Source organism: Actinia tenebrosa, unplaced genomic scaffold, assembly GCF_029948245.1.
Source record: "Actinia tenebrosa isolate PJP-AT-01 unplaced genomic scaffold, QUT_ActTen_1.0 PGA_scaffold15__27_contigs__length_11533743, whole genome shotgun sequence".
NCBI lineage: Eukaryota > Metazoa > Cnidaria > Anthozoa > Actiniaria > Actiniidae > Actinia > Actinia tenebrosa.
In genome coordinates, this window is record NW_028292575.1 from 5,378,851 (window position 1) to 5,401,019 (window position 22,169).

Below are 22,169 nucleotides of genomic sequence, written 5' to 3' on the forward strand. Positions count from 1 at the left end.
CAGGTATGGCTGTGTTGGTAATCGTCTTGCCTGAAGCACATAATAAAGATCCCAATGGGTCAGACTTTCCAAAAGTCATTGAATAATTTGACATATTATGTTTGAGGGTCATTTCGTACGGCAATCCTGTGGTGAGAGTATAACCGTGTTTTGCTAATTCCTTGGCCAGTGTGATTGGTGTGTAATGTCCATCGGGCAGCAATACGGCTTGATAGTTAGATCCTCCTGTATGCTCAGTGACTATGCCCCTAATCAGGTTATACCAAGAATTGTACAAAGAGCAACTTATGAGCCTAACCTTATGGGCTTTGATGGGGGGATTCAGATAAGTGGTAAAGTCATTCTTGTCGCTTTCCAAAAAGACGATCATATATTTCAGGAAACACAGTTTCCTTCTAGAAGTAAGCTACGCTTGCTGACTTAGACTAAATACGCCAAAGCTACGCCTCCCGCCAGCCCTGCGACTCCTACAAAGACCAATTCATTGTCTTTTTGTTTCTTAGAAGGCTGGTAGTAATTCTTGAACTGAGGCCTTTTTAACCCCGTCGATGCCGCGGGGTGCGCTTGCGCATAAAGTTTGAAGGCGTAGTCTGTGTTTTCAAAGTTCTTATCCGCCTGCATTTTGTCTTGGTAGTTCTTGTCCAACCAATCCCTGTAAGCTTGTCTTTTTTCATTCCAAGCTGCAACGTCTCGCTGATATTTCTCCAGCGCTAAGTCGTGTCTCTTCCTTTCGGCGGCCAAATCTCCGCTGCGATCACCTCTAACTAATCTATCCAAATACTGACCACCATAATTAGCTCCAGTGAATGCTAAGGCTGCAATAACTCCACCTGCGACCACGCTAGCCATTATATGTTAGGTAGGTACTTTTCCTTCTGTAGGTAATTCTTTGCCATGATAGCCCCGCCTACGGCAGCGGTCATTTTAGCAAAATTAGCGAAGCTCTTGCTTGGGTCTTCAGTAAAGTCTTCTTTGAGCACTTTCTTACCTACCCAACCAATACCCGCAACGATGGAAGTAATGATAGCTGCTTCTTCAACAGTTTTCAATAACGCGGTTGACATTATATTACAGAGCGAGAAGGTTATTACTCCATTTCAGGGATCTTACTTTTTCTAACAGCCGGCTCCACAGGTGCGTGATATGTTGGTGGTTCTACCTTTTTCGTAGCCCGCCATTGTAAGTAGAGGCTGCCTGCAGCTATAGCAACTCCTAACGCGCCGATGACGTACCCAGGATTAATAAAGGATTCCTCTTCTCTTTCCTCCACCTTTTCTTCTTTTTTGGCTTTGTTCTTCCTATTCATCTCCGCGAGCTTCTTCCCCGCGGCAACTCTGCCTGGAGATTTAGCCTTGGTAATCTTGGTATCTTCTACGGGTGGTTGTTCTTCGGTGCCACTCATCTTATATTAAGGGACTTGAAGGACTTGACAAGTAACTTGATGACGACTTGACAATGACTTGGCAATGACTTGACAACGACTTGATTAAGTACTTGAGGTGACTTGACAACGACTTGACTAAGTACTTGAGGTGACTTGACAACGACTTGACTAAGTACTTGAGGCGACTTGATCAGGTACCTCGGCAAGTGCCGCCTGGAAGACCTTTTCGACTTCTCTATCCTTCTTGAAGTCCTTCCAAGGTGTTCCGAAGGAACCTAGTACCTCCTTCAAGTCAACGTGCTGAGCTACGTGCAAAGCCACAGAGGCGACTGCCATTAACTTACCGCACTTCAAAGACAACCAGCCGCAGGTTATCTTAAGTTCCTGGGCGATGACATAGTCCTCGCTTATGTCCTTCCGCAGTTGCTCCACGTCGTCTATGGGCAGCGCAAGTCCAAGCAATTTAGTTGCAAGTCGGATAGCGGAGTCTGCTACGGCGTCCGTGGTCTTACTTGCAAGGGCAGCCTCGTACCTCTTATGGAACTTTTTAACTTCCTCTTCTGACAACTTATTAACCTGTTCATGGGTAAGTTCCTTGCCTATCATTTCTTTACACTTCCCAGAAGACACGAGGATGTTAAGTTGTTCCTTGAGGTTACTTTCGTCTAACTGTGTGGGGACTTCATCTAAGAGCTGCTCAATCTCCATATACATTAACGTCATAAGGAAACCTCAAAGAAAAGATCATCTTGGAATGTTGATGCGTCTTTAAATGCCGCATGTATTCGTGTAACTGTTCCTTACTTATCTCACCGCCGTAGTCGCTTAAGATGGTTTCCAGGTCACTCCGGCTCGGAGTATAAAATACGACCAGGGAGCCTATGTTTTCCCTAAAGGGTTTAGAGACGCTGGTAAGCTGCTGCGAGAGCAACCAAACGCTGATATTGTCGTGTCTACCGCTGAAGGCGAGCTTAACGAGCTCGGAGGTGCGCTTTTTTACGTCGTCCCCACAGGCAATGTCATCCAATATGAGGAGCGTCTGCGTATCTTTAGGGAATTGCTTATGCCAGAACTTCAAATGGCTGGATAACTCGTTAGGGTCTAAGATATCTACAAAGAAGTCGTCATCTTTCACTCCTATGCCCGTCCAGGTGCGGTTATTCACGTAGGTGGGGCATAATAGCACGATGTAGTCGAAGCGGTATCTAAAGGGTCCTAATAGCTGCTCCACGACGAACTGGGTCTTTCCGCAGCCGGTGGGTCCTACTATCAGAGCATTGCAGGGAATATGGTTCGGATCCATTATATATACGATGGACCCAGTGGACGCAGTAAGAAGGATTGCCACCGACGCAAAAGATAAAAGAGACACCATAGAAATGCAAAGGGAGGAGATAGAACGGCTGCGGGAGCGCGTGCAGGAATTGTACGATGAAATGTGCGGTCTGAAGCGTGCAGAACGGTTTGGCGCGCTGATAACGATGGCAACGTGGGCTAAGGAGTCCGTTAAGGACTTCATGCGATATCCCCTGTAGAATGTTGACGTTTAGGTTAAATCTTTGTTAAGGATGCCTGGAAACTATTTCAAAGAGTGTCTCAGAATGTTGACGTTTAGGTTAAATCTTTGTTAAGACACCCCGGAAACTATTTCAAAAGTGTCTCAGAATGTTAACAATAAGGTTAAATCTTTGTTAAGACACCCCGGAAACTATTTCAAAAGTGTCTTAGAATGTTGACGTTTAGGTTAAATCTTTGTTAAGGATGTTAAATGGAGGCTAAGATATTGTTAAGTATATATGGACTGCTTGTTGTGTAAGAAGGTGTTCAGCACCAAACAAAGACTTCAATACCACGTTCGTCGCGGCGTTTGTACAAAGAAACCCCTTAGCCGCGCTTGTAAGGATTGCGGTAAGGAATTCAGCACCGTTCAAAAGATGCAACAACATCAGGATAAACGCATTTGTGGGCTTTGTAAGGACTGTAATAAGGAATTCCACAACCCCTTTGAAATGCAGCAGCATCTGAAAAGGGGCGTCTGTAATCGAACCAGACAGTGTAGTTTCTGTAATAAGATACTTAGTAGTCGTCAACGTTTACAGACGCACCGGAGAACGCATGATTATAGGTTTCTCTCCCGCGCTTACGACTTGGAAGGCGTGGATTGCTACCAATGTGCGGATTTGATGTGTCGCTGCCCGCATAAAGAGGATTACTTAAGGAATCGCATAGATTACCATAAGAAGATAGTCCGTACTTTCCCCTCTTTTGAACGCGCCGAAGGCGTTCCGTGGACTAAAAGGGAGTATTGGAGGCAGGAGTGCGATCGTTGTGGTTGTGTCAGAGAAGAGGAACATATCTTCAACTGTCTTAACAAAGATTTAACCTAAACGTCAACATTCTGAGACACTCTTTGAAATAGTTTCCAGGCATCCTTAACAAAGATTTAACCTTATTGTCAACATTCTGAGACACTCTTTGAAATAGTTTCCACACATACTTAACAAAGATTTAACCTTATTGTCAACATTCTGAGACACTCTTTGAAATAGTTTCCACACATACTTAACAAAGATTTAACCTTATTGTTAACATTCTGAGACACTCTTTGAAATAGCATTTCTTGGGGCCTTTAATAGTAAGGTAGGGTTTGCGCAAAGAGTCTCAAATCCCATCCTTATTTTTATTCATTAATAATAATAAATAAAAATAAGGACCCCTTTTAAAGGTATATGCTAGCCTACGCAGCCGCATTCTAATTACCCTTTCAATATATGGACTGTATTACTTGCGAACTACCTGCCGACTGCATTACCCCTCGTAAGCCGCCGCGTAAAAAATACACCTGCCTTCATTGCGACAGGGTATTCTCCGAAGGATCCTTTGTGGGGCATTGGTGCTCCGCGGATCCTAAAGCGCAGCGGGCGCTTAACTACAAAGAGGAGATGGAGTGACTGTTCTTTCAATGTCAAACTTCCATCGGCCATTTACCTTACCATAGCTGCGTAAGTGGGTGAATTCCTCGCCCTGAATTACGTACCGCACGCAATCCGGCGCCCAAAGGGAATATTCCTTGCCTTCTAAGTCTTTGAGGACTAACCGTAAACGGTCGATGTCTTCGAAGACGACGTAATTTTTTATTTCGTATGCTTTACCGTGGGCAAGATCACGCCAGTGAGTCAAGCTGAGCTTCATTATACCTATGGAATATCTTTAAATGCGTTTTCAAAGTGTCGTAGGATTTGAACCGCTTTACGCAGCCCTTACAGGGAATACGAATGCCGTCCGCATAATCCATGAGGGCACGACAGATGACGTCGTAATCGTTGCTAACCATAGTTAGGTAACCATTTACGTCAAGCTGCGCAATTTTTTTGGATTGCTTTGCGGACAATACGCCGTTGCCCTTTGGGGTTTTCAACTCGATGCATAACCCGCGGTATTTCTTGTGGGCGTTAAGGATTAAAAGGTCTGGCTGGCCGGCTTGGTAGCCTTTTCGCCAGCATGTTATGCGCTTGCTGTCAGAATCCTGCAGCTCGCCAAGGCCTGGTGCTATGATGAATTCAGGGTAAAACCTACGTATGTAGTCGACTACCTTCGCGTGTAGGTCGGCTTCATTTTCTATCTTAAAAACTAATTTATTCGGGCTGTCGAAGCGTTTGTCCATCGCATATTTACCCGTCTTTCTCAACGCGGGTAGGACTTCTTCGAGGACCCAATCTTGGAATTCTTCTGCCTTTGCCATCTTCGAGGAGAATATCAACTGATACAACCCGGATTCGTTCACATACAGGGAATGTGGGTGTGAATTGGAAGGGAGGCGATTCACCTCCATTCTAAGTTCGCTAAGCCTTACCTTGTATTTATCGCGAACGTGCACCTTAATTGCATCGTTTGGGCGTTCGTAGCCCAATGCGGCCGCTACTTCCTTTGCTTTGAAGTACAATTTATCGCCTTGCACGACTTGCAGTTTCGTACCGTTGCTTTCAAATACGCGAAGCATTGTATATTGAAGAAATATTTTAACATTGACGACTTCGTTCCTCAGCCGTCCTAGTAGGCAACGCTCTTTAGCTGATTCATTTCTACGCTTAACTGCGCGTCAGACACGACGAAGACGTAGCAGTTTATCTTATCGCCGTCGCCCGCGGAGGCATTCTTGGTGCGTTTGATTTCCAATGTTATGCCATCCTGCGTATTTACTAGACGTAAACCCTGGCCATGTAGGTCTTCGTCGTTAATGGTGCGCATGTCAATCCACAGCGCATATTTATCCTTAAAGAATTCCTCGGGGCTAATTTGGTCGCCAAACTTGCGCATTGCCTCCCTGTACACGTCTGCGGGCTTTATCCCCTGGGAGTAGACCTTGTTTGGAACGCCGTTTATGTTGACCCCCACGTTAGTAATGTTGGGGTTGTGAAAGGCCTCGGAGTCGCGCTTACCGGCTTCGTAGGGTTTGGCAAACACCAACATCAGCCCCGTGAGACTTCTTCGGGGGAGGTTAATGCTTTGGTTGATAACCTCATCCGTCTTATCCAGGAAGCTGAACGTCTTATACATCACTACGTGGTCGTATAAGAATGCCTTTCCGGAGCTGTATTCCATGCCAGCGCTACGGGCCAGCTCTTCGCTGTACACGGTCTCGTACTGTAATTCTAGATTAGTGATAGAGTATGGGGTTGTTGTGGTAAGTGCAGTGCTTAGCCCACCAATAATGTTATTAGCATCTGCTAAGGTTACTTCAAACTGTAACTCGGATAACTGTCTTGGGTAATACACACCGTGATTCGTAATCACTTCAAAGTCTAATGGTATGACATACTTGCTACCATAGGCGGTCTTTATTCGCTTTGCGTCTGCCACTGCGGTTTCTCCGCTGCCGTCAGTAGGTTGCGTTTTCGTAGGTGTGCGGACCTTACGTAGAATGACACTACCAATTCCTTGTTCTATCCTTTGCGCGCGGTCAAAGGCTGTTAACCATAAGTCTTTGTACGTGGTATACAGATCGTACCTATTTAAGTCCAGCAAGGATTCCCCGGCGAACTTTACGCGCATCTTAGAAACGATGTTGCGACCCACGTTGTTAACGATAATCCTTTCATCTGTGGGGCTTGACTGTACCGCTAGGTCAAACCTCAAAGCCAAGGTACCAGGAACCAATACTAGGTTATCTGTTAGACGGGGCACGCCTACGTACAGCGTCTCCCCCGGCTTTGCGCTAGAAGGTGTAAAGGTGACCCGGTGAAAGGTGCGTTCTGCTTTCAACCCGCCAACCTGCTTAGGTAATACGTTGGGATTTAACTTTGAGCTTATCATATATAATGGAAGTAGAAGGAACGGATTTTGATCCCCTTACCGAAGAAGGTCAAGTTGATATTAACGATGAAGAATACGATGCATGGATTAAGGACGCGAATACCAAGCCTTCGTTTTACGACATGGCTTTGATAAGCAAATATGGCGGCAAGTGGCAGGCCGCCAAGGCCGTCCTAAATCGCATGTGGCAATCAAGGAACCGCGGCAGCCCCGTCCCCGAGTACTTGGAACTTCAAAACACAGACGAAGCAGCCGCGCGGGAAACCGTAGAGTGGGCAAAGCAGGAGCTAGAGCTGCGCTACGACAACTTTGATGCTGACGAGGTAAGGCTCACGGAAAAGGGAAACAAAGTCCTCATAAGCGTTCAAGACTTAAGATTTCCCGACAAAGACCGCTGGACGAAACCACAACCCCTCTTTGATGAGGAGGGCAACGTTAGGGGTGACGTCTTGAGATTAAGAGGCTTTCAGCGTGCTACTAGAAGCCTGTTAGAAAGGCTGCACAACTTAACCGAAAGGACCAACGCGGAAAAACGTGCCGCGGATCTGCAAAAGGCGCTGGAAGAAAAAGAGGCGGCGTACGAGAAGCAAAGACGACTACTCGCTGTTGCTGAGAAAGAGTTTAGTCAACGAGACGTAAGAATGGAAGAAATGACGAAACACTTAGATCAGGCCTTGCGTGATCGGGATAAAGCAGAAAGGGAGTTGGAGGAGGCTAAGAAATCACATGCTCCGACGGCGGCGTTAGAAAAAACGCTAAAGGAAAGGGAGTCAAGCTATAAAAAACAATTGTTGCGGCTGGGTCAAAGTAAAGACGAAAGCATACTGCAAATTAAACGAGAAGCCGAAAAGGCTTTAGATGAAAGGGATACAGCTCGACAGGCTTTTCGCCTTGCTCTGCAGGACCTAAACATGAGTCAGGAGGAAGTTAGGAAATTACAAACCACCATAGAGGGTTCTTTGGTGGAGCGGCGGCAGTTAGCTGCTGAAATCAACATTAAAGAAGAGCAAATCCAGCAAAAAACTCAGGCCATCGAAGACCTGGAAAAAAACATATCCGAAAAGCAGGAAATAATTGCGGACCTAACTCGTACCGAAGAAGAAAGGGAGGCTGCCCAAAGGGAATCAGAAACCCTTCAGGAGAGAGTTGCGGAATTGCGAGCGCAAAAGGAAAACCTGGAAAAGGAGCTGGGGCTTACCACCAAGGAAAAGGTAAAAAGAGCCCTTTTGAAGTATGGCGTTCCACTGGCATTTGCGGTCGCTATTTCGAGCGTAGTAGGAGTCATCCTATCCACGCTTAAGGCTACGGGCGCGGGCGTAAAGAAATTAGGCAATGGGCTGACGGACTTGGGAAAAAAGATGGCAGCCGGTCTTCCTGGGCTGCTGGGTTCGGTTGTTTCCTTGGCACTTAGGGCCGGCGGAGAACTGCTAAAGTTTGTGGGGAATAACATTTGGATATTAGTCGTAGCTATTGGAGTGGTACTCCTGAAGAAGATGAAGGGTTAATCTTATCCTCGTGTATTACTGGTGGCTTATCGTCGTCGGGCGCCCGAGGTGTTCTCGACTGGGGATAAGTAAAGATAGTATTCGCGCCGCCTTGATAATGCGGAACTAGCGGCAGCACGCTCATGGTGCTAATGGGCTTATGATTCCAAGTAGCATCCGTCGAAGGGTTAACAGTCGGGGCGGCATTTATTCGTATGCGGCCGTTACCATCGCTGGGGCGAACTTGAAGCTTTGCATATTGACAATTAGCTATCATATGGAAAGTTACCGGCGTTATGTCTTCCGCTTGCGGAGGAACGGGCTCCGACGAAAAATGAACTGGATGTCTGGTATTACTTTTTACCCTGTATGGCGGTAATGGGTGGTTATTCTCATCAACGATCCTAAAACCGGCATTGCATGAGTACCCCGCCGAAATACAAATAGTGCACATGATCAATCCCAGGCCTCCAACCTCCACCCACAATCCGGCGTCTTGCCACTTGTCGCCCACGTACTCCTTTTCCTCCAGGTAATGGAGAAACCAATCTTCCTTCGCGTGTGGATTCATATATTTCAGCAAATAAATTTGCTTCTAAAGGCTAAGCACCGTAAGAGTGCTAATGGTAGCGTGATTATAAGGTCGATCTCTTTGGTCATGTATGCTATTTATCGTTACTACGCCCGTGTCGTCTACTCTTATTTGCAGCTTTACCTTCCCATGGCAATCGGCGACCATGTGGAAAGTCCAAACCGAGATGTTTTCGGCGCTGCCGGGGTTGGGCTCTACGGAGAAATGCGCAGGCTCCCTGTTGTTTGTCTTATTTCTCATAGGCTGCAGTACGCCATTCTCATCCAGGAACCTAAAGCCGACGTTGGCATGGCTGCTCGTACCAATGCAAATACTGCATATTATCAGCTTCTTTCCTGAGTAGTTCAGGTCCACAGACATCCCCGTGACATCAACCCAAGATGCCTGGGTGTATTTTTTCTCGCCTGTGTAAGTCGTATAGACACAATCTACTCCAGCTACGTAGGGGTTGTTCATCGCCATATATAATAGCTCAGACCAACGCCTGCGGCGGCTAAGCCGGCTTTTAGTAAGTTATGGTCATATTCCTCAGGTATCGCAGGCAAAACCTTCTTCTTTACGTTCTTTGGTGCGGGCTTTTCTACGTGCTCCTTCTTAGGCTTCTCCACGAAATGGGGGATGCTTCTAAGAGTGTCAGAGTTCACGTCGTTCGCCCCAAACTTCATGTCCTTGGTAGCTCGCTGCAGCTTATTGTTGTAACCCACGACGGAATTGGCGTTGATAACCAAATTACTTGGCATCAACCAACAACCAGGCGACAAAGCGTAATCCAGTCGCACTTTAGACTGCTGCACTGCAAGTTGATATCTCTGCACCGACTTAGAGATCTCATTCTCGATAACAGCGCTTTCGAAGAGGACAAGGAATACTTGTTGCGTTTCCTGCGACGCACCGGAGGCATCTACGATGGGGCTGCGAGTGCTAACCTGGGCCCCTAGAATGCAGTAAACAAAGGCTTCGATGCTTCGATTAATCCTTGCGAGATTCTTTAGACCAATGCCCTTTGCGGCAAAGAAAGGCGCCCAAGGATATTTCTCTTTGCTTTCTATGAAGTAAATCAAGTCACCTTTTGACGCTTTACCCCCTAAGTCGGAGAATTCCCATCTGCTAGGATACCCCATACCCGGAGTTTCTATGCTGGCGCCAACATACGAAGCATAGGTGTAAGTCTCTCCTAAACCATGGGCGGCACCCTCTTTGTTGCGAAAATCAGGGTTGGTAAGCTTAAACTCATTCCTTAATCGCTCCCATGCGACTTTGTCATATTTGTTATCCTTCGGCTTAAAGATAGTGTCACTAGGAAGCGGCGCTCCTAACTCAAACAATATCCTACGAATAGTAAAAGCAACATGAAATCGCAGGAAAGGAATATGGAACATGTCCGCGGCTATACCGCATCCTTTAGTAGCAGCCCAGACAGCAAAGTTTAACTGCTGCGGCCAATACCGCATGTTGGGACCTGATAACCATTCTCTGGATTCTTTCCCTGAGGTATGTTTCATGGCAGTTTCTCTAAAGATGTCTCTGACTTTTATTTTGAAAGTCGTAGGGCCCACGGGGATTTCTAAGGAGGTAACCATCTTAGCAAAGTCATTTGCGCCGCCTTTGTTATCGTAAAATGGGTAATCCTCCGTTGCCGGTAATAAATTCTCTGGAAAATTAGGCTGCCTTTCTTTATGCTCGGGTTTTGGGTTCTTTGGCTCCAAGTCCGCATTGCTGTACATCCTGGAGCCTTGATAATAAATCCCGTCGGGTCTTCTTTCGAACATACTGGGGTCTGCATGCGGAAACATCTTCCTAAATGCTCTCCAGTTGGCATAATCCCTGTTGTCGTGATGTGGCTGCTCCTCAATATCATTCCCAAAAGCGTCGTACATTAGTATATATAATGGATGTTATACCTTCAGCACCTCAGTTGTACCCAGATGTTCCCACCATAGGTCCTACAGAATTAAACGCCGAGAACTTTCGTCTGAATAAAGCGAACTTAATACTGGCTTACTTGGAAGGGCAAGCGAAACACTACGAAGAGGTCAGGAAAAAGTACGCCAGAGCCCGAAGCATACTACATAAAATCGCGATAACTTCCGGCTCCATGTCCGTGGCGTTAACAGGCACTGGCGTTGCTACTTCGCTTACCGGGCCTGGAATAGTCGTTGGCGTTCCTTTGGCAAGCGTTGGAGCTGTCTGCGGCATTGTTTCCGCCGTTACGACAGGCATTATGAAGCAATTGTCCGGTAAGATATCCAAGCACGACAATCATATAGCCCTAGCAAGAGCAAAGGCTAACACCATCGCCGACTTGGTGTCTCAGGCTCTGCGGGACCGCCGCATAGACGACACGGAGTTTTCTTTGATCCTCGCGGAGGAAAAGAAATACGGGGAGCTAAAGTCGGGTAATAAAAAAACCATCGTGAAAGATCTTTCCGAGGAATCTCGCAAAAAGATCTACCAGGAGGCAAAAGAGGAGCTCCAAAGAAAACTCGCTCAGTAGACATCTGCTTTGAAAAGAACGTAGGGGGATTTCGACTGCACATTTCATCTTCTCGGAATCCATCCTAACAGGGGGTGGTTGGGGTCAATTTCGTAAAATATTTCGTAAATTACGTCAGGATAATAAGGAATATCCTTATTCAGCCGACAAAACATCCACTCGGCTTTTGTCATATCAGAAACCTCGGGAATAGACTTACCGGTAATTTCAGACAAAAGATAGGGAATAGCTTTGTAATATTTCCCTAGTTTTAATTTTTTCAGCGTTTTTCGTAGACTTTGTGGGGTTGGCTCTTCTAAATGGTCTATGATTTTCTTCTTTACTTCGTCGCTTAAATATATCGGATGTAAACCTTGGATATGACTCATCCAGTCCCTGAAGTATTTTAATCTCTTATATGGCGTTTTCTTACGACCTCCATTGGCGTAATATTGCTCTTTGGTAGCATTTGGTACGGCATTACGAATATTCTTACCACACTCGTAACACTGTGCTGACGTGTCATCTTCTATTTGCATTTTTTTACCACAACACCAAAAGGGTTCTGGCTTAGGTACGATAACTTTAGGTCTTAGACAAATTATGCAAAAGTCGTTAACGAACTTCTTACATTCGTGCATCGTATATTTATAAGATATTTTTAACCTCCGTTTGAGTTACAGCAGCAGTAAGGACACACCGCGGGAAATCCCGTAAATCTGCTGTACCCGTCTTCGTAAATCCGCGGGTTAAACCCGTATATCTTTGGCATCAATCGCGAGTCCTCCTTACTGCTGCTGCTATTCCATCTAGACAACAGCTTTACATAGGAAGAAAAGTTACAAGCTCTTTTCACCAGGCATATTTCATGACTCTGGATTTGTATAATAGTCTTAAACAAATTGGAAAAATCTTATCGCAACTGAAACAACAAACGCCATTTTGACATTTTGAATCGGCCGTCCGTGTGCATGGTGAAGACCACGTGACCAAACAAAAAAGTCGTCCTTTGAAACTCAGCAGGTTTCATTACCAGTCCCCTCTATTTAAACATATCTTAACCTTGTTCCTAACGCGCTCCAGTGTTGGTTATATCATTGACTGTTTTTCTTTATACAGGGGAACATCCCTCGTAACATGCGCAATATTGGCTGTCTTATTTCTTGTCTCCTCCAGCAGTAAATAACAGGATTGAAGCTACTGTTTATGAGTTGAATGTTAATCGTGATTAAAAAGGTATTAAACAAACGTGTAGAAAGGTTCTCGACATTAAAGTACAGGATTAATGTGACAAAACTCGGTAAATTGCACAGTAGCGCGACCCCAATCACGTATCCCATGGTTACTGCCAGCTTGGACTGGGAACCGGTTTCGGTTGGCATGGAAACGGCAGCAAGTTGGGCTTGGATTTGACGGGTGTGATGTCGCCGAAGCAGGGTAATCTTAATGTAGGAGTAAACAATCGCAATGCACATTATAAGCCAAGCTACACCACCAATAGCGATGGAAATCAATAAAGAAGTGTGGCTAATGCTACTGAATCCGATCACTGAGCACCAAAAAGCCAGCATGACAAGAATGACCCGATATAATCTTTCGTTTGTGACTAGAACATTGTACCTCAAGGGATAAAATAAAGCCAAGTAGCGATCAAGACTAATGGCTGCCATCAAAGATACTGATGAGGAAACACAAGCCAAACCGAAGAACATGAGCCCAGTCATAAAGGCACAACTAAGACGTAGGTAAGCACTCAGCATAAAAGCCGTGTACATTTGTTGCACAATCGCTCCTGTTAGAAAATCAACAACACACATTGCACCAATTAGAATGTTAGCAGGAGTTTGGAGAGATGGTGTTCTGAGAATTACTAGAAAAACCAGACCGTTTCCAATGGCACAGACTGGCGAGGAAAGACAGTTCATGACCGTCACAGCTCTACTGGTGTAATAATAGCCTTTGGTCTCATAGATCTGCAAATTGAAACCATGCCGACGCAAAGTCGGACAGATAAATAGGTTTGTGGAAATATTCATCTTCTATTCAAAATATGGCCAGTGGACCAGAACCGAAAAGAGCTGCTTTACTAAAATAGAGGTGACGAAAGAGTTGACAATTTAGCAGGTGAATCAAGTTACCATCTGTTTCGTTCGAGACTATGGGCTAAGTACTATGAAGCTATTCTCCATTGTTCCGCAAATTAAAAAGCGAGTTTTCCGTACTTACTAGAAACGCGGAAAATGTTAGACCGATTAGCAGACCAGTTTCCATCGATCGCTTTTTAGAAAGGCTCCAACTTAACATCAATATTGACTATCTCATCGTCTCAGTTAAGCAATCAAAACTTAAGTAAGTAAATTCTGTTTTTTTAACCGATGGTTGTTAAGGAGACGACTAAGGATTGCAGGTGTTTTTAGCCATTAGCCCGACAATAATTGAAGAGGTAGCGTGCAAAGCTGCTATGTGCGGACACACTAACCAGGACCACTTGAAGAAAAACAAACAATGACTACATAGATTGAAAACAAAGGAATCAAACTTAAGTCAAACTTGAACCAATCAGGAAAGAGCAACGAAGCCTAGATATCTGAGAAGTAACTTAGATGTTATCAACAACCGTGGGAATGAGAGTGAATGTGATTGGCTGAGGTTAATATGATACTGATTTTGCTGTCTCTTGATTGGCTTAATTCTTTTTCATCTTGAATTCTGTTCACTCAGTGGTCCCGGTTAGTGGAATAATTTTCTAAGGAAGATGGTATCGGGAGGCTATGCAAGGAAATTAGTGTTCCTCCTCGTAACAAGCAAAAAAGGGTGTCGACCCAGCTACTTTGGTGGAAGGACAGCTGGATTGGGGATATAAAATATCAAATGAGCGACTACGGGATATAACAAAATCCAGTTCCATCCAGGATTATTGCCATGTCCAACATCTTAAATACATGGCCCATGTTTGTCGCATGGAGAATGACGCCCTCCAGAAACAGGTCTTTTTTGTTAAAAGGACCACCTCAAGAGTTTGGAAGCCAGTTGAGGATCTCCTCCAGATAGATCCAATGCAAGCCAGGAAAATGATGATGGACAAAACCAAGTTCAAACATCTGCTCAGAGGACGTTTCCCGGAGCAGTTGTGCCCTAAGGCCAGGGATGGGCCGAGAGGATAAACCTGATGATGATGATGAGTGTGTCCGCACCGTAACGACCAGTAAAAAATTTAATATTCAGCTCACTAAAAAAGCATTATTGACAAAGCAAATCCATACGCATTACTCCCTAGGGCTACCAATCTGCGCAGGACAATTATTTAAACCTGTTGCAACGCACGTTAAAGTGAGCGGGAAAACAAAGATATCGATAACTTTACGTTTGAGGAAACGAAAATACGTCACTGAGGTCCCCGGATGTAGTTTGTATGAAAAATAGAGTGGTTTGATGGCTTATTTCCCAGTAAAACACTTGTAATTGTCTATAAAATTAAAATGAAATACCTAAAAATTAGTCTAATTTTAAAAGATTTATTCAGATTACAACTATTAACGCTGCGGCTTATGAGTGCCGAGTTTGTGTTGATAGAGGGATTTTTCATGCCCGTGAAAGAAGAGTCAACGTTTAATAGTCCTTAGATCAAAATCATTCCATTGTTTTTTTGTTTTACTTGTACTGTTGTTACTAATTAATATATATAATTAGAAGATATAACTAGCTAAAAACTAGTGTGAGCTTCGTCGGTGTTTCTAATGAAACAGTAATGATGAAAAGGTAAATTATACACCGCAAAAAAGATGAAAAAACTTACTAACGTTTCGGACGCTAGTCCTTCGTCGGAGTAAAAAGGACTAGCGTCCGAAACGTCAGTAAGTTTTTTCAAATAAATATACAACTTTGCCACTAATTTGGTTGAAGTCTCGGGGAAGATTGTTATACAATTTTATTGTTCTTGGGGAAAACTAGCTTGTTAGCAAACATGATCATATTGGGACATATATCCGCTTTTCCAATTGTTTACTTTTAATTTCTGCGAAGAAAAATAAGCTTACTTCCTAATTATATTACTTTTTCAATTAACGTATAGTCGGTACATAATGTTGGAAAGATTATGATTACTTTTTTAAAGCAGATGGCATAAGGCTGACTCACTCAAACGGTACGTCATCTTCTGTTTGACTGACTTTTAAAGGGTTAATACAATGAATTCCACAGAATTGGGTTGCTTAGTTTCATCTTATCAGCATCGTAGGCCTTCTCTCTACGACTCTCATAGTTTTTACTATATCAGTAAACTGGTTCTTGCAATAAGTAGTGTATCTTCGCCTATATCTGCAGTTGGAAATTGTCTAGTGATGGTAGCCATAATGAGAACTCCTTATCTTCATACACCAGATAATATCCTTGTTGGGGCTCTTGCAGTCGCCGATTGCTTAATCGGAGCTGTTGTACAACCGATGTTGATGGCAGTGATGATCAAACCAGATGTTTTTCTTCGTATTTGTCCCTTCGTAACAGCATACACACTCGTCGGGTTTGTATGTTCTAACTCCGTGTCGTTAATGGCAGCCGTCAGCGGCGAGAGATGCATGGCGCTGTTCCAGCCATTGAGGTACAGTTCTATTGTCACCAACAACAAAGCTTTCATAACCGCACTCTTGATATGGTTTGTTTGGGTCGTTGCTGGGTGTTGCTCGTGCTTTGGAGGTGTCCTCTTCACAATAGGCCAAACATTCGCTGGTATTGTTTGGTTTGCTTCGTGTATTATCATCGGTGCATCCTATATTAAAATTTGTCTTCTTGTGCGCCACCATCGCCGCCAAATCCACGCCCAGCATGCAGCCATCTCCAGCGCTAACACCAACACTGCCTCACAAGCAAAGATTGCGGTCACCATGGGTTATGTGATTGGACTTTCTCTACTCTGTTACTTGCCTACAACTTTTGTTTGTCAGATATTTTTACACCACCAAGCGGCCTGAAAACGTACTTTTTGACGTATTTTACTTACTTATAGCAGTTCAGCTGATGAGTAGCTGCTTAAACCCTATTATATACTGCTGGAGAAGAAGAGACATCAGAAAAGCTGTTGTTAATCAGCTTTGTGCCTTCTGCCAGTGGTGTGGATTAACCGTGGTCACCGACAAAGTTCAACCTTTTAAACAATCGCGAAATAACACTGATCATCACAACACTAATGCAAGCCGAACATAATGATCAATGGAAGATCAAGGAGGATGCCAATGTGATGGTTGGTTGTTGGCGCAAAACTAAAGCCTTGCTGTGCAACTAAATACTGAGCTCTCATGGTCATTCATATTAGTTGATGCCATTCAATTATTTTGTTGTGTGCAGTTTGCACTTGCTTCACGTTGATTTTCTATCGTGGTCCGTTGCATGGACTTGACTGGGAAGAAGTAAACACAGAAGCCACTGTTATTTTAACGTCCATGATCATTATCATCTACGTATGTGTAATGCCATGTGAAGAACTTATGGATCTTAAGCAGAACAAGGAGGTAACCAATGACGAGCGCGACGCGACTACTGAGAACGACCACGGAGGGAAGTGGACACAGGGATCTTTTATCTCCCTGAATCCTGTCCCTCACAATATCCACATCTGAGCTCGAGTTCATAGGTCGATTGAACGATACTTGAAATCACAATTACACTGATATAGGATAAAAAATCCCCAACACACAAACTTATTTGCATGAATATGAGTGCGAAAGCAGATATCAGGTTAAACTTCAAACTCACCAAATCCAACTATTTAGTGTGTTTAGGTCTCGCGGAAGTGGGGAACCTCCCACCCCAATGTCACCCCGCTGTCCGAGGTCCCTGAATCAGTCGTAATAATTGCAGAATAGCTTTATAAACGTCAATAAATGTGCCTTTCTTCCAGTTATTTATTTTTTTGTGACTCTGCACAACAAAGCTCCAACTGGCAGCATTGCCCGACTGCCAGACACAAATGGAGCTGTTGAATAATTATTTAATATAAGTTCCTGTGATCTTTATCCACCATCACCAGAACTGCAGACTACTTCATCATGGTACGGATCGCTTTGTAGCACCAATATATCAAAACTGAAAACTGATGTTGTCTTCCATTCCATTCTCATAGCCTGTATCGTTCGTTGCCACCATCGATACTACAGAGCTGCCGTCTTCTTTTCTGTTGTCATGGACATTCAGTCTTCTGCTCTCTCGATGGATAGTTCTGAGCTGATGCTTTATTCCTCTGCTCCGTAGACATCGTCTTCCTCTTCCCCATTGAGTGGTACAAAGCTCCATTCCTCCACTTCATCATCCTTATCGTCATCGTCTTCTGTGACCACCATCAATAGCACAGAGCTGCTATCCCTTCTCTACTCCAGTATCAGAGAAACCTTATTCTGTTTCCATCGCTGAAGTTGAACTCTGAGATACAACACGGCTCTTGTAGTCAAGAACTATCGGCCACAACCAGTCTAGTTCTCTCTCCGCTTGCTTTAATTCTTCGTCACTCCTTTCCTGATTAAAATAGTAATCTGCAAGAGCTTCGAAGGTACTTTCTAGTTCTTCAGCATTTCTCACGTGCTGGAGGTGTACAATCCTTGGAGTCGGAACCAATGTAGCTTCTTCTTCGTCAGCCTCTGCTGGTTGCTCTTTTATGATTGGCTCTTGCGCCAAAGTTCCTTCTATCTTGGGCTCTTCTCTCAGAGTTTCAGATTTTCTGCGTCTGGCCAAGAGGTTTATCTGGTTTTGATTCCTTGATTTCTTTGGCCTCCCTTGAACTCGTCTCCCTGTGTTTTCATTGGACTGCTTGGCATGTTTCTGTGACAAATCGTTTTCAATTGCTGACATGTTTGCTTGCTTCCTGACTGCCGTCTCATCTTTCTTCTTATGAACATCTTGTTCAGTTCCAAACAGGGTAGTTATTTCATCTCTGTAATACCGATAACCATAGTAACCTGCTGCAGCTATTCCTCCTACCGCCAAGGTTCCAACAATTAAATTTCGTGTTGAAAACATTGTAACAATCAATTTGATGTCTGCTTTTTTTAAAACTTTACAAACTGAACTAATCAATGAATTAAATGAATTTTCTCTATGACGTCACTCGTTACGTCATTCTTCTAATTCCGCGTAAAGTTAATCAACATTCAACAGCGATTGAAAGGCGGAAACAATTTTTTTATATTAACTGGCCTGGTATTGAATAAAAATCAAAACCTTTTACCCTGTAACGAAAACATACTTTTATGAGCTGCCTGCCGTACTTTTCGAGTCGATAGCGATCGGTGCTAATGAAACAGCGTGCGCGCATCATGGGGTACTTAGCGATCGCTCCACGTATCCTATATAATTTAAGCGTATGTAGCGGCTCTTTGAAGAGGGGACTTTTGTAAATATTTAGAACTATTTTTCTGAAAAACCCGTTTCTTTAAAATTTGTGAAAAAAATCTCGCGAAGCAGCTTTTTAAAATGTTTTGATTCAATCGATTGCCAAATACCAGATCTAATTTTTTTACAAGTTGTGTACCATATTAAAGTGGCCGACATGTTTTTAATCTTGTTTCAGGTCAATGCAAAATTAAGATATATTTCAGAAACTGATCTTGAGGATCTTTATCGTTACTATGGTAACGTCGATGCTGATGAAATATACGCAATTGCAAACTTTCCTCCTAGTACACTCTTAGTTATGATAAGTTGATCGATTCAGAAAAGGTATGACGAATTATTTGCCGACTAAAAATCAATGAAGTTTGGTCAGGAAAAATAAACGTCTAAATGACTCTAAATTACCTCTGGGACAGTTGTACGAATGGTGGATAGAGCTACAGACAGAAAAATCTTACGCACTGTATAAATTCAATTGATAAGGATTTATCCGTTAGATGTCACTTTGGCAATTTGATAAGTTAATACAATTAACAAATGCATTTTCCCCTAACTGAACTGCAAATTCTGTTTGCAGGTTACTGTGAGGTTAACAATTCCCAACGCTCTTAGTTATAGTTTGGTGTTTTGGTTTCTGTCGACCCAAAATTACATAATCTGGTGAATGGAAACTAATGAAATAAGACAACACACCAAATAAATGCTATTTCTGGAGTCTTCTGGGTCACAGAAACATGGAAAGTAAGCCCATTAAACCTGCAGTTTCTTCTGCAAATGATTTTATTACATATTTTTATTTTTTGACAATGAGGTTCAAGCTTCAAGCCTGAGCAGGCTGAGGAGCTGCTGCTGCTCCACGTTTTTTCTGTGATTTTGCCTCTTGTCCCTCTTGGAATCCATTTTGGAAGCGACGGCGGACAATTTTCAGGTGACGCATTCTACCAGTGCCAGTTGTGCTTCTTCTCTTAGCCTTCATACTCCAGTTATCTGTGAAGGAAACAAATGATAATAATATTACAGTGGAGTGCTGTTATTTTGAACCTTCTGGGTAGCAGAAAAAAGGTTCACAATGAGAATCCCTATGGCTTGCCTTCCGGGAGAGATGTTGGTGTTCTTCAAAGTAATTGTATTTTGTCAATACTCAAGTTTCAAGTTCTCTGTTGCTCAGGGTTACCCTCAATTTTGTGCAGAATATTAATGTCTTCCAGTGAAGGTCCGTGGAATATCAAAGTGTTTATATTTTTGAAGTTGTGCATTCTTTACTTTACCGTTGGTATTTGTGAATATTTAAACACTGATAATAGGCTAACCCTGAGTAAATGAGTCTGTAATCAAGGAACACAGAGGTAATACTCCCATTTCGAGTTTTTGTCTTTTGCTCAGTCTTAGCCTTGACTGAGTAAAGAGAACTCGAAACTGGAGTATTTGGAACTCAAAACTGGGCTATTGAAGTTTTTCTGTAACTTGTAACAACTAGAGTACCCAGGAAAAAATCTTAGTAGTAATGACAACAACTACACATCAGACAGGTTTACCACTGTTTTCATTGCTATGTGCTGAATCAAGACAACAGTTGGGATGGGAAAATCGGGCAATGGTGCTAGCTATGGCTTGTTATTGCTCTGCCGACCAGAGATCAATTAGCTGATGAAAGAAAGCAACTTGGCAAGAACTGTAGAGATTTTTCTTTGCCCATGAAAGAATAGTCAGCGTAATACATAGTAGTGGACACGAATTCTATAGTTTTCTTTTGTTTTACTTTGATTGTTACTAACTAATGTTATAAAACTTTGTTTCACAGGCAAAATAAAATCATCCTACTGTGATAATGGTGATTGGCAAATTGCTGTTATTCTCAATATTCTGCAAACTTAGACATCTCAATGGCTTGTTGTGAAATTGGTTTACTGACTGATTATTTGTGATGGACAGCAACATAAAAAAATTTTCAGCATGCAGCTCACGACTATACTCTTCTAAGGATGACAACTGTTGTAACGTCACAATGGTGTTGTTTGTTAACACCAATTAGTGCTATAGACTAACGTCAATCAACAAATTTTTCGACTGTTGTCTCAATCAAGTGCGTAGCAATTAAAACAATGGTTATTCACACGTAGTGCTTGGTTGAACATGCAACCTGACCAGTTAGAATCACAGCTGTCAAGGTTAAACATTTTTCCACTTTGCCACCAAAAATCAACCAATCATAGAGCATTTTGTAATAAAGCTATTCTTCGTTTGCAATAGACATCATAGCCGCCATGTTGGAAGAATTTGACAAAAGATTTTTCAATGAATTCTTTTGTTATAACCTCCAACATGGCAGACATCCCTTTTGTATTGTGCTCTCTTGGGACTGATTGCAAACCAAGAATGCTATAGTAACGTAACATATTGTAACGTAACGTAACTATAGTAAAGAAACAGTACTGTCATCATAGGTAAATAGCAATACCCAGATTACTTTCATGTTTCTTTGACCCAGATGTCTCCAGCGTTACAAGATGTTCTCAAGTTTTGGCTTCGAACCAACAAAGAAAAATTCAGCAATTCTGATGTCTAGGTCACAGAAACATGAAGACAGCTACTGGAAATATGGCATGTCCACAATTTGGATATATGTACGCAAATATATAATCTTTGTAATTAGGATAGAATATGAACAATACAAGTTTCTTACATTTCCTGAGTTTGGCAGAGGGGAATCCACAGCCTGCGCATCTCTTCTTTTGGATGTGCCATGACTTCTTTCCACATCGCACACAAAGTGTGTGGGACTTGTTATGACGCTTTCCAAAACTGGATGTACCCTTGGTCTACGATTATTTCAGGAAAAAAAGCATTAGCCTTATGTAGTCCTCGTTCACGTGAATAAACATCTACAAAAACAATCCTTCGATCGTTACCAAATGTTTAAGTTCAGTGAGATATTTACGGTCGAAAAGATAATTGCACTTAACAAGATCTCGATGCTGCTATAAAATTACACAAAAATTGGCATGATGGTTATATACAAGCAAAAATGACTGTAGTGTATCGAATGATAATTGGTTCGTTCTACTATCGTTCATCCTCCATCTTTGTCTTTTATTATGACCATTAAAAATTATACTATATGAAAAAATAACCTGGCAAGATTAAAGTTGAACATTTAAACTAAACTCAAAGTGAGGAATTATGTCGATGAGTATGTTCAAAGCTACGATGCTGCAAGATTAAATTCACATAAAAATTCACTCACCATCTTGCAGTCAGATCGTCAAAAAGAGAGAACGGCTTGGTAACCACCCGGGAGATTTGAAGCACAGGACACAGGCAACCCACGAGGAACAAATAAGTTTTTCCTTTAAATTTCTTCGAAAGGTAAAGTAAAAAACTAACAATGAATAGTAGGATAATTTAGACCAACACAGGAGAACGATCTTAGAGATTTCTCATAAAAAAATAAAAAGCAATAACCCAGTTTGCGAATAAAAATCGAAGAAAATGAAAACTTTTCTGTGAGGTTTCCTGTGGTTTGAAGGCCCGCGATACACGCCGCTT

At 42.9% G+C, this 22,169-nt stretch overlaps 1 protein-coding gene and 1 pseudogene across 1 annotated transcript; one reads left to right on the forward strand and one right to left on the reverse strand.

Annotated features, from left to right (window-relative positions):
* The first annotated feature begins 15,433 nt into the window (after positions 1-15,433).
* LOC116297127 (adenosine receptor A2b-like) lies at positions 15,434-17,123 on the forward strand (annotated as a pseudogene).
* A 2,250-nt stretch (positions 17,124-19,373) lies between these two features.
* Positions 19,374-21,917, reverse strand: LOC116297128 (large ribosomal subunit protein eL37A). The gene is made up of 3 exons (XM_031705290.1): positions 21,868-21,917; positions 21,307-21,442; positions 19,374-19,610 (listed from the first exon to the last, which is right to left on the reverse strand). The coding sequence occupies exons 1-3, from the start codon at positions 21,868-21,870 to the stop codon at positions 19,444-19,446; spliced, it is 306 nt and encodes a 101-aa protein (XP_031561150.1). The 5' UTR covers positions 21,871-21,917; the 3' UTR covers positions 19,374-19,443.
* Between the last annotated feature and the right edge of the window lie 252 nt (positions 21,918-22,169).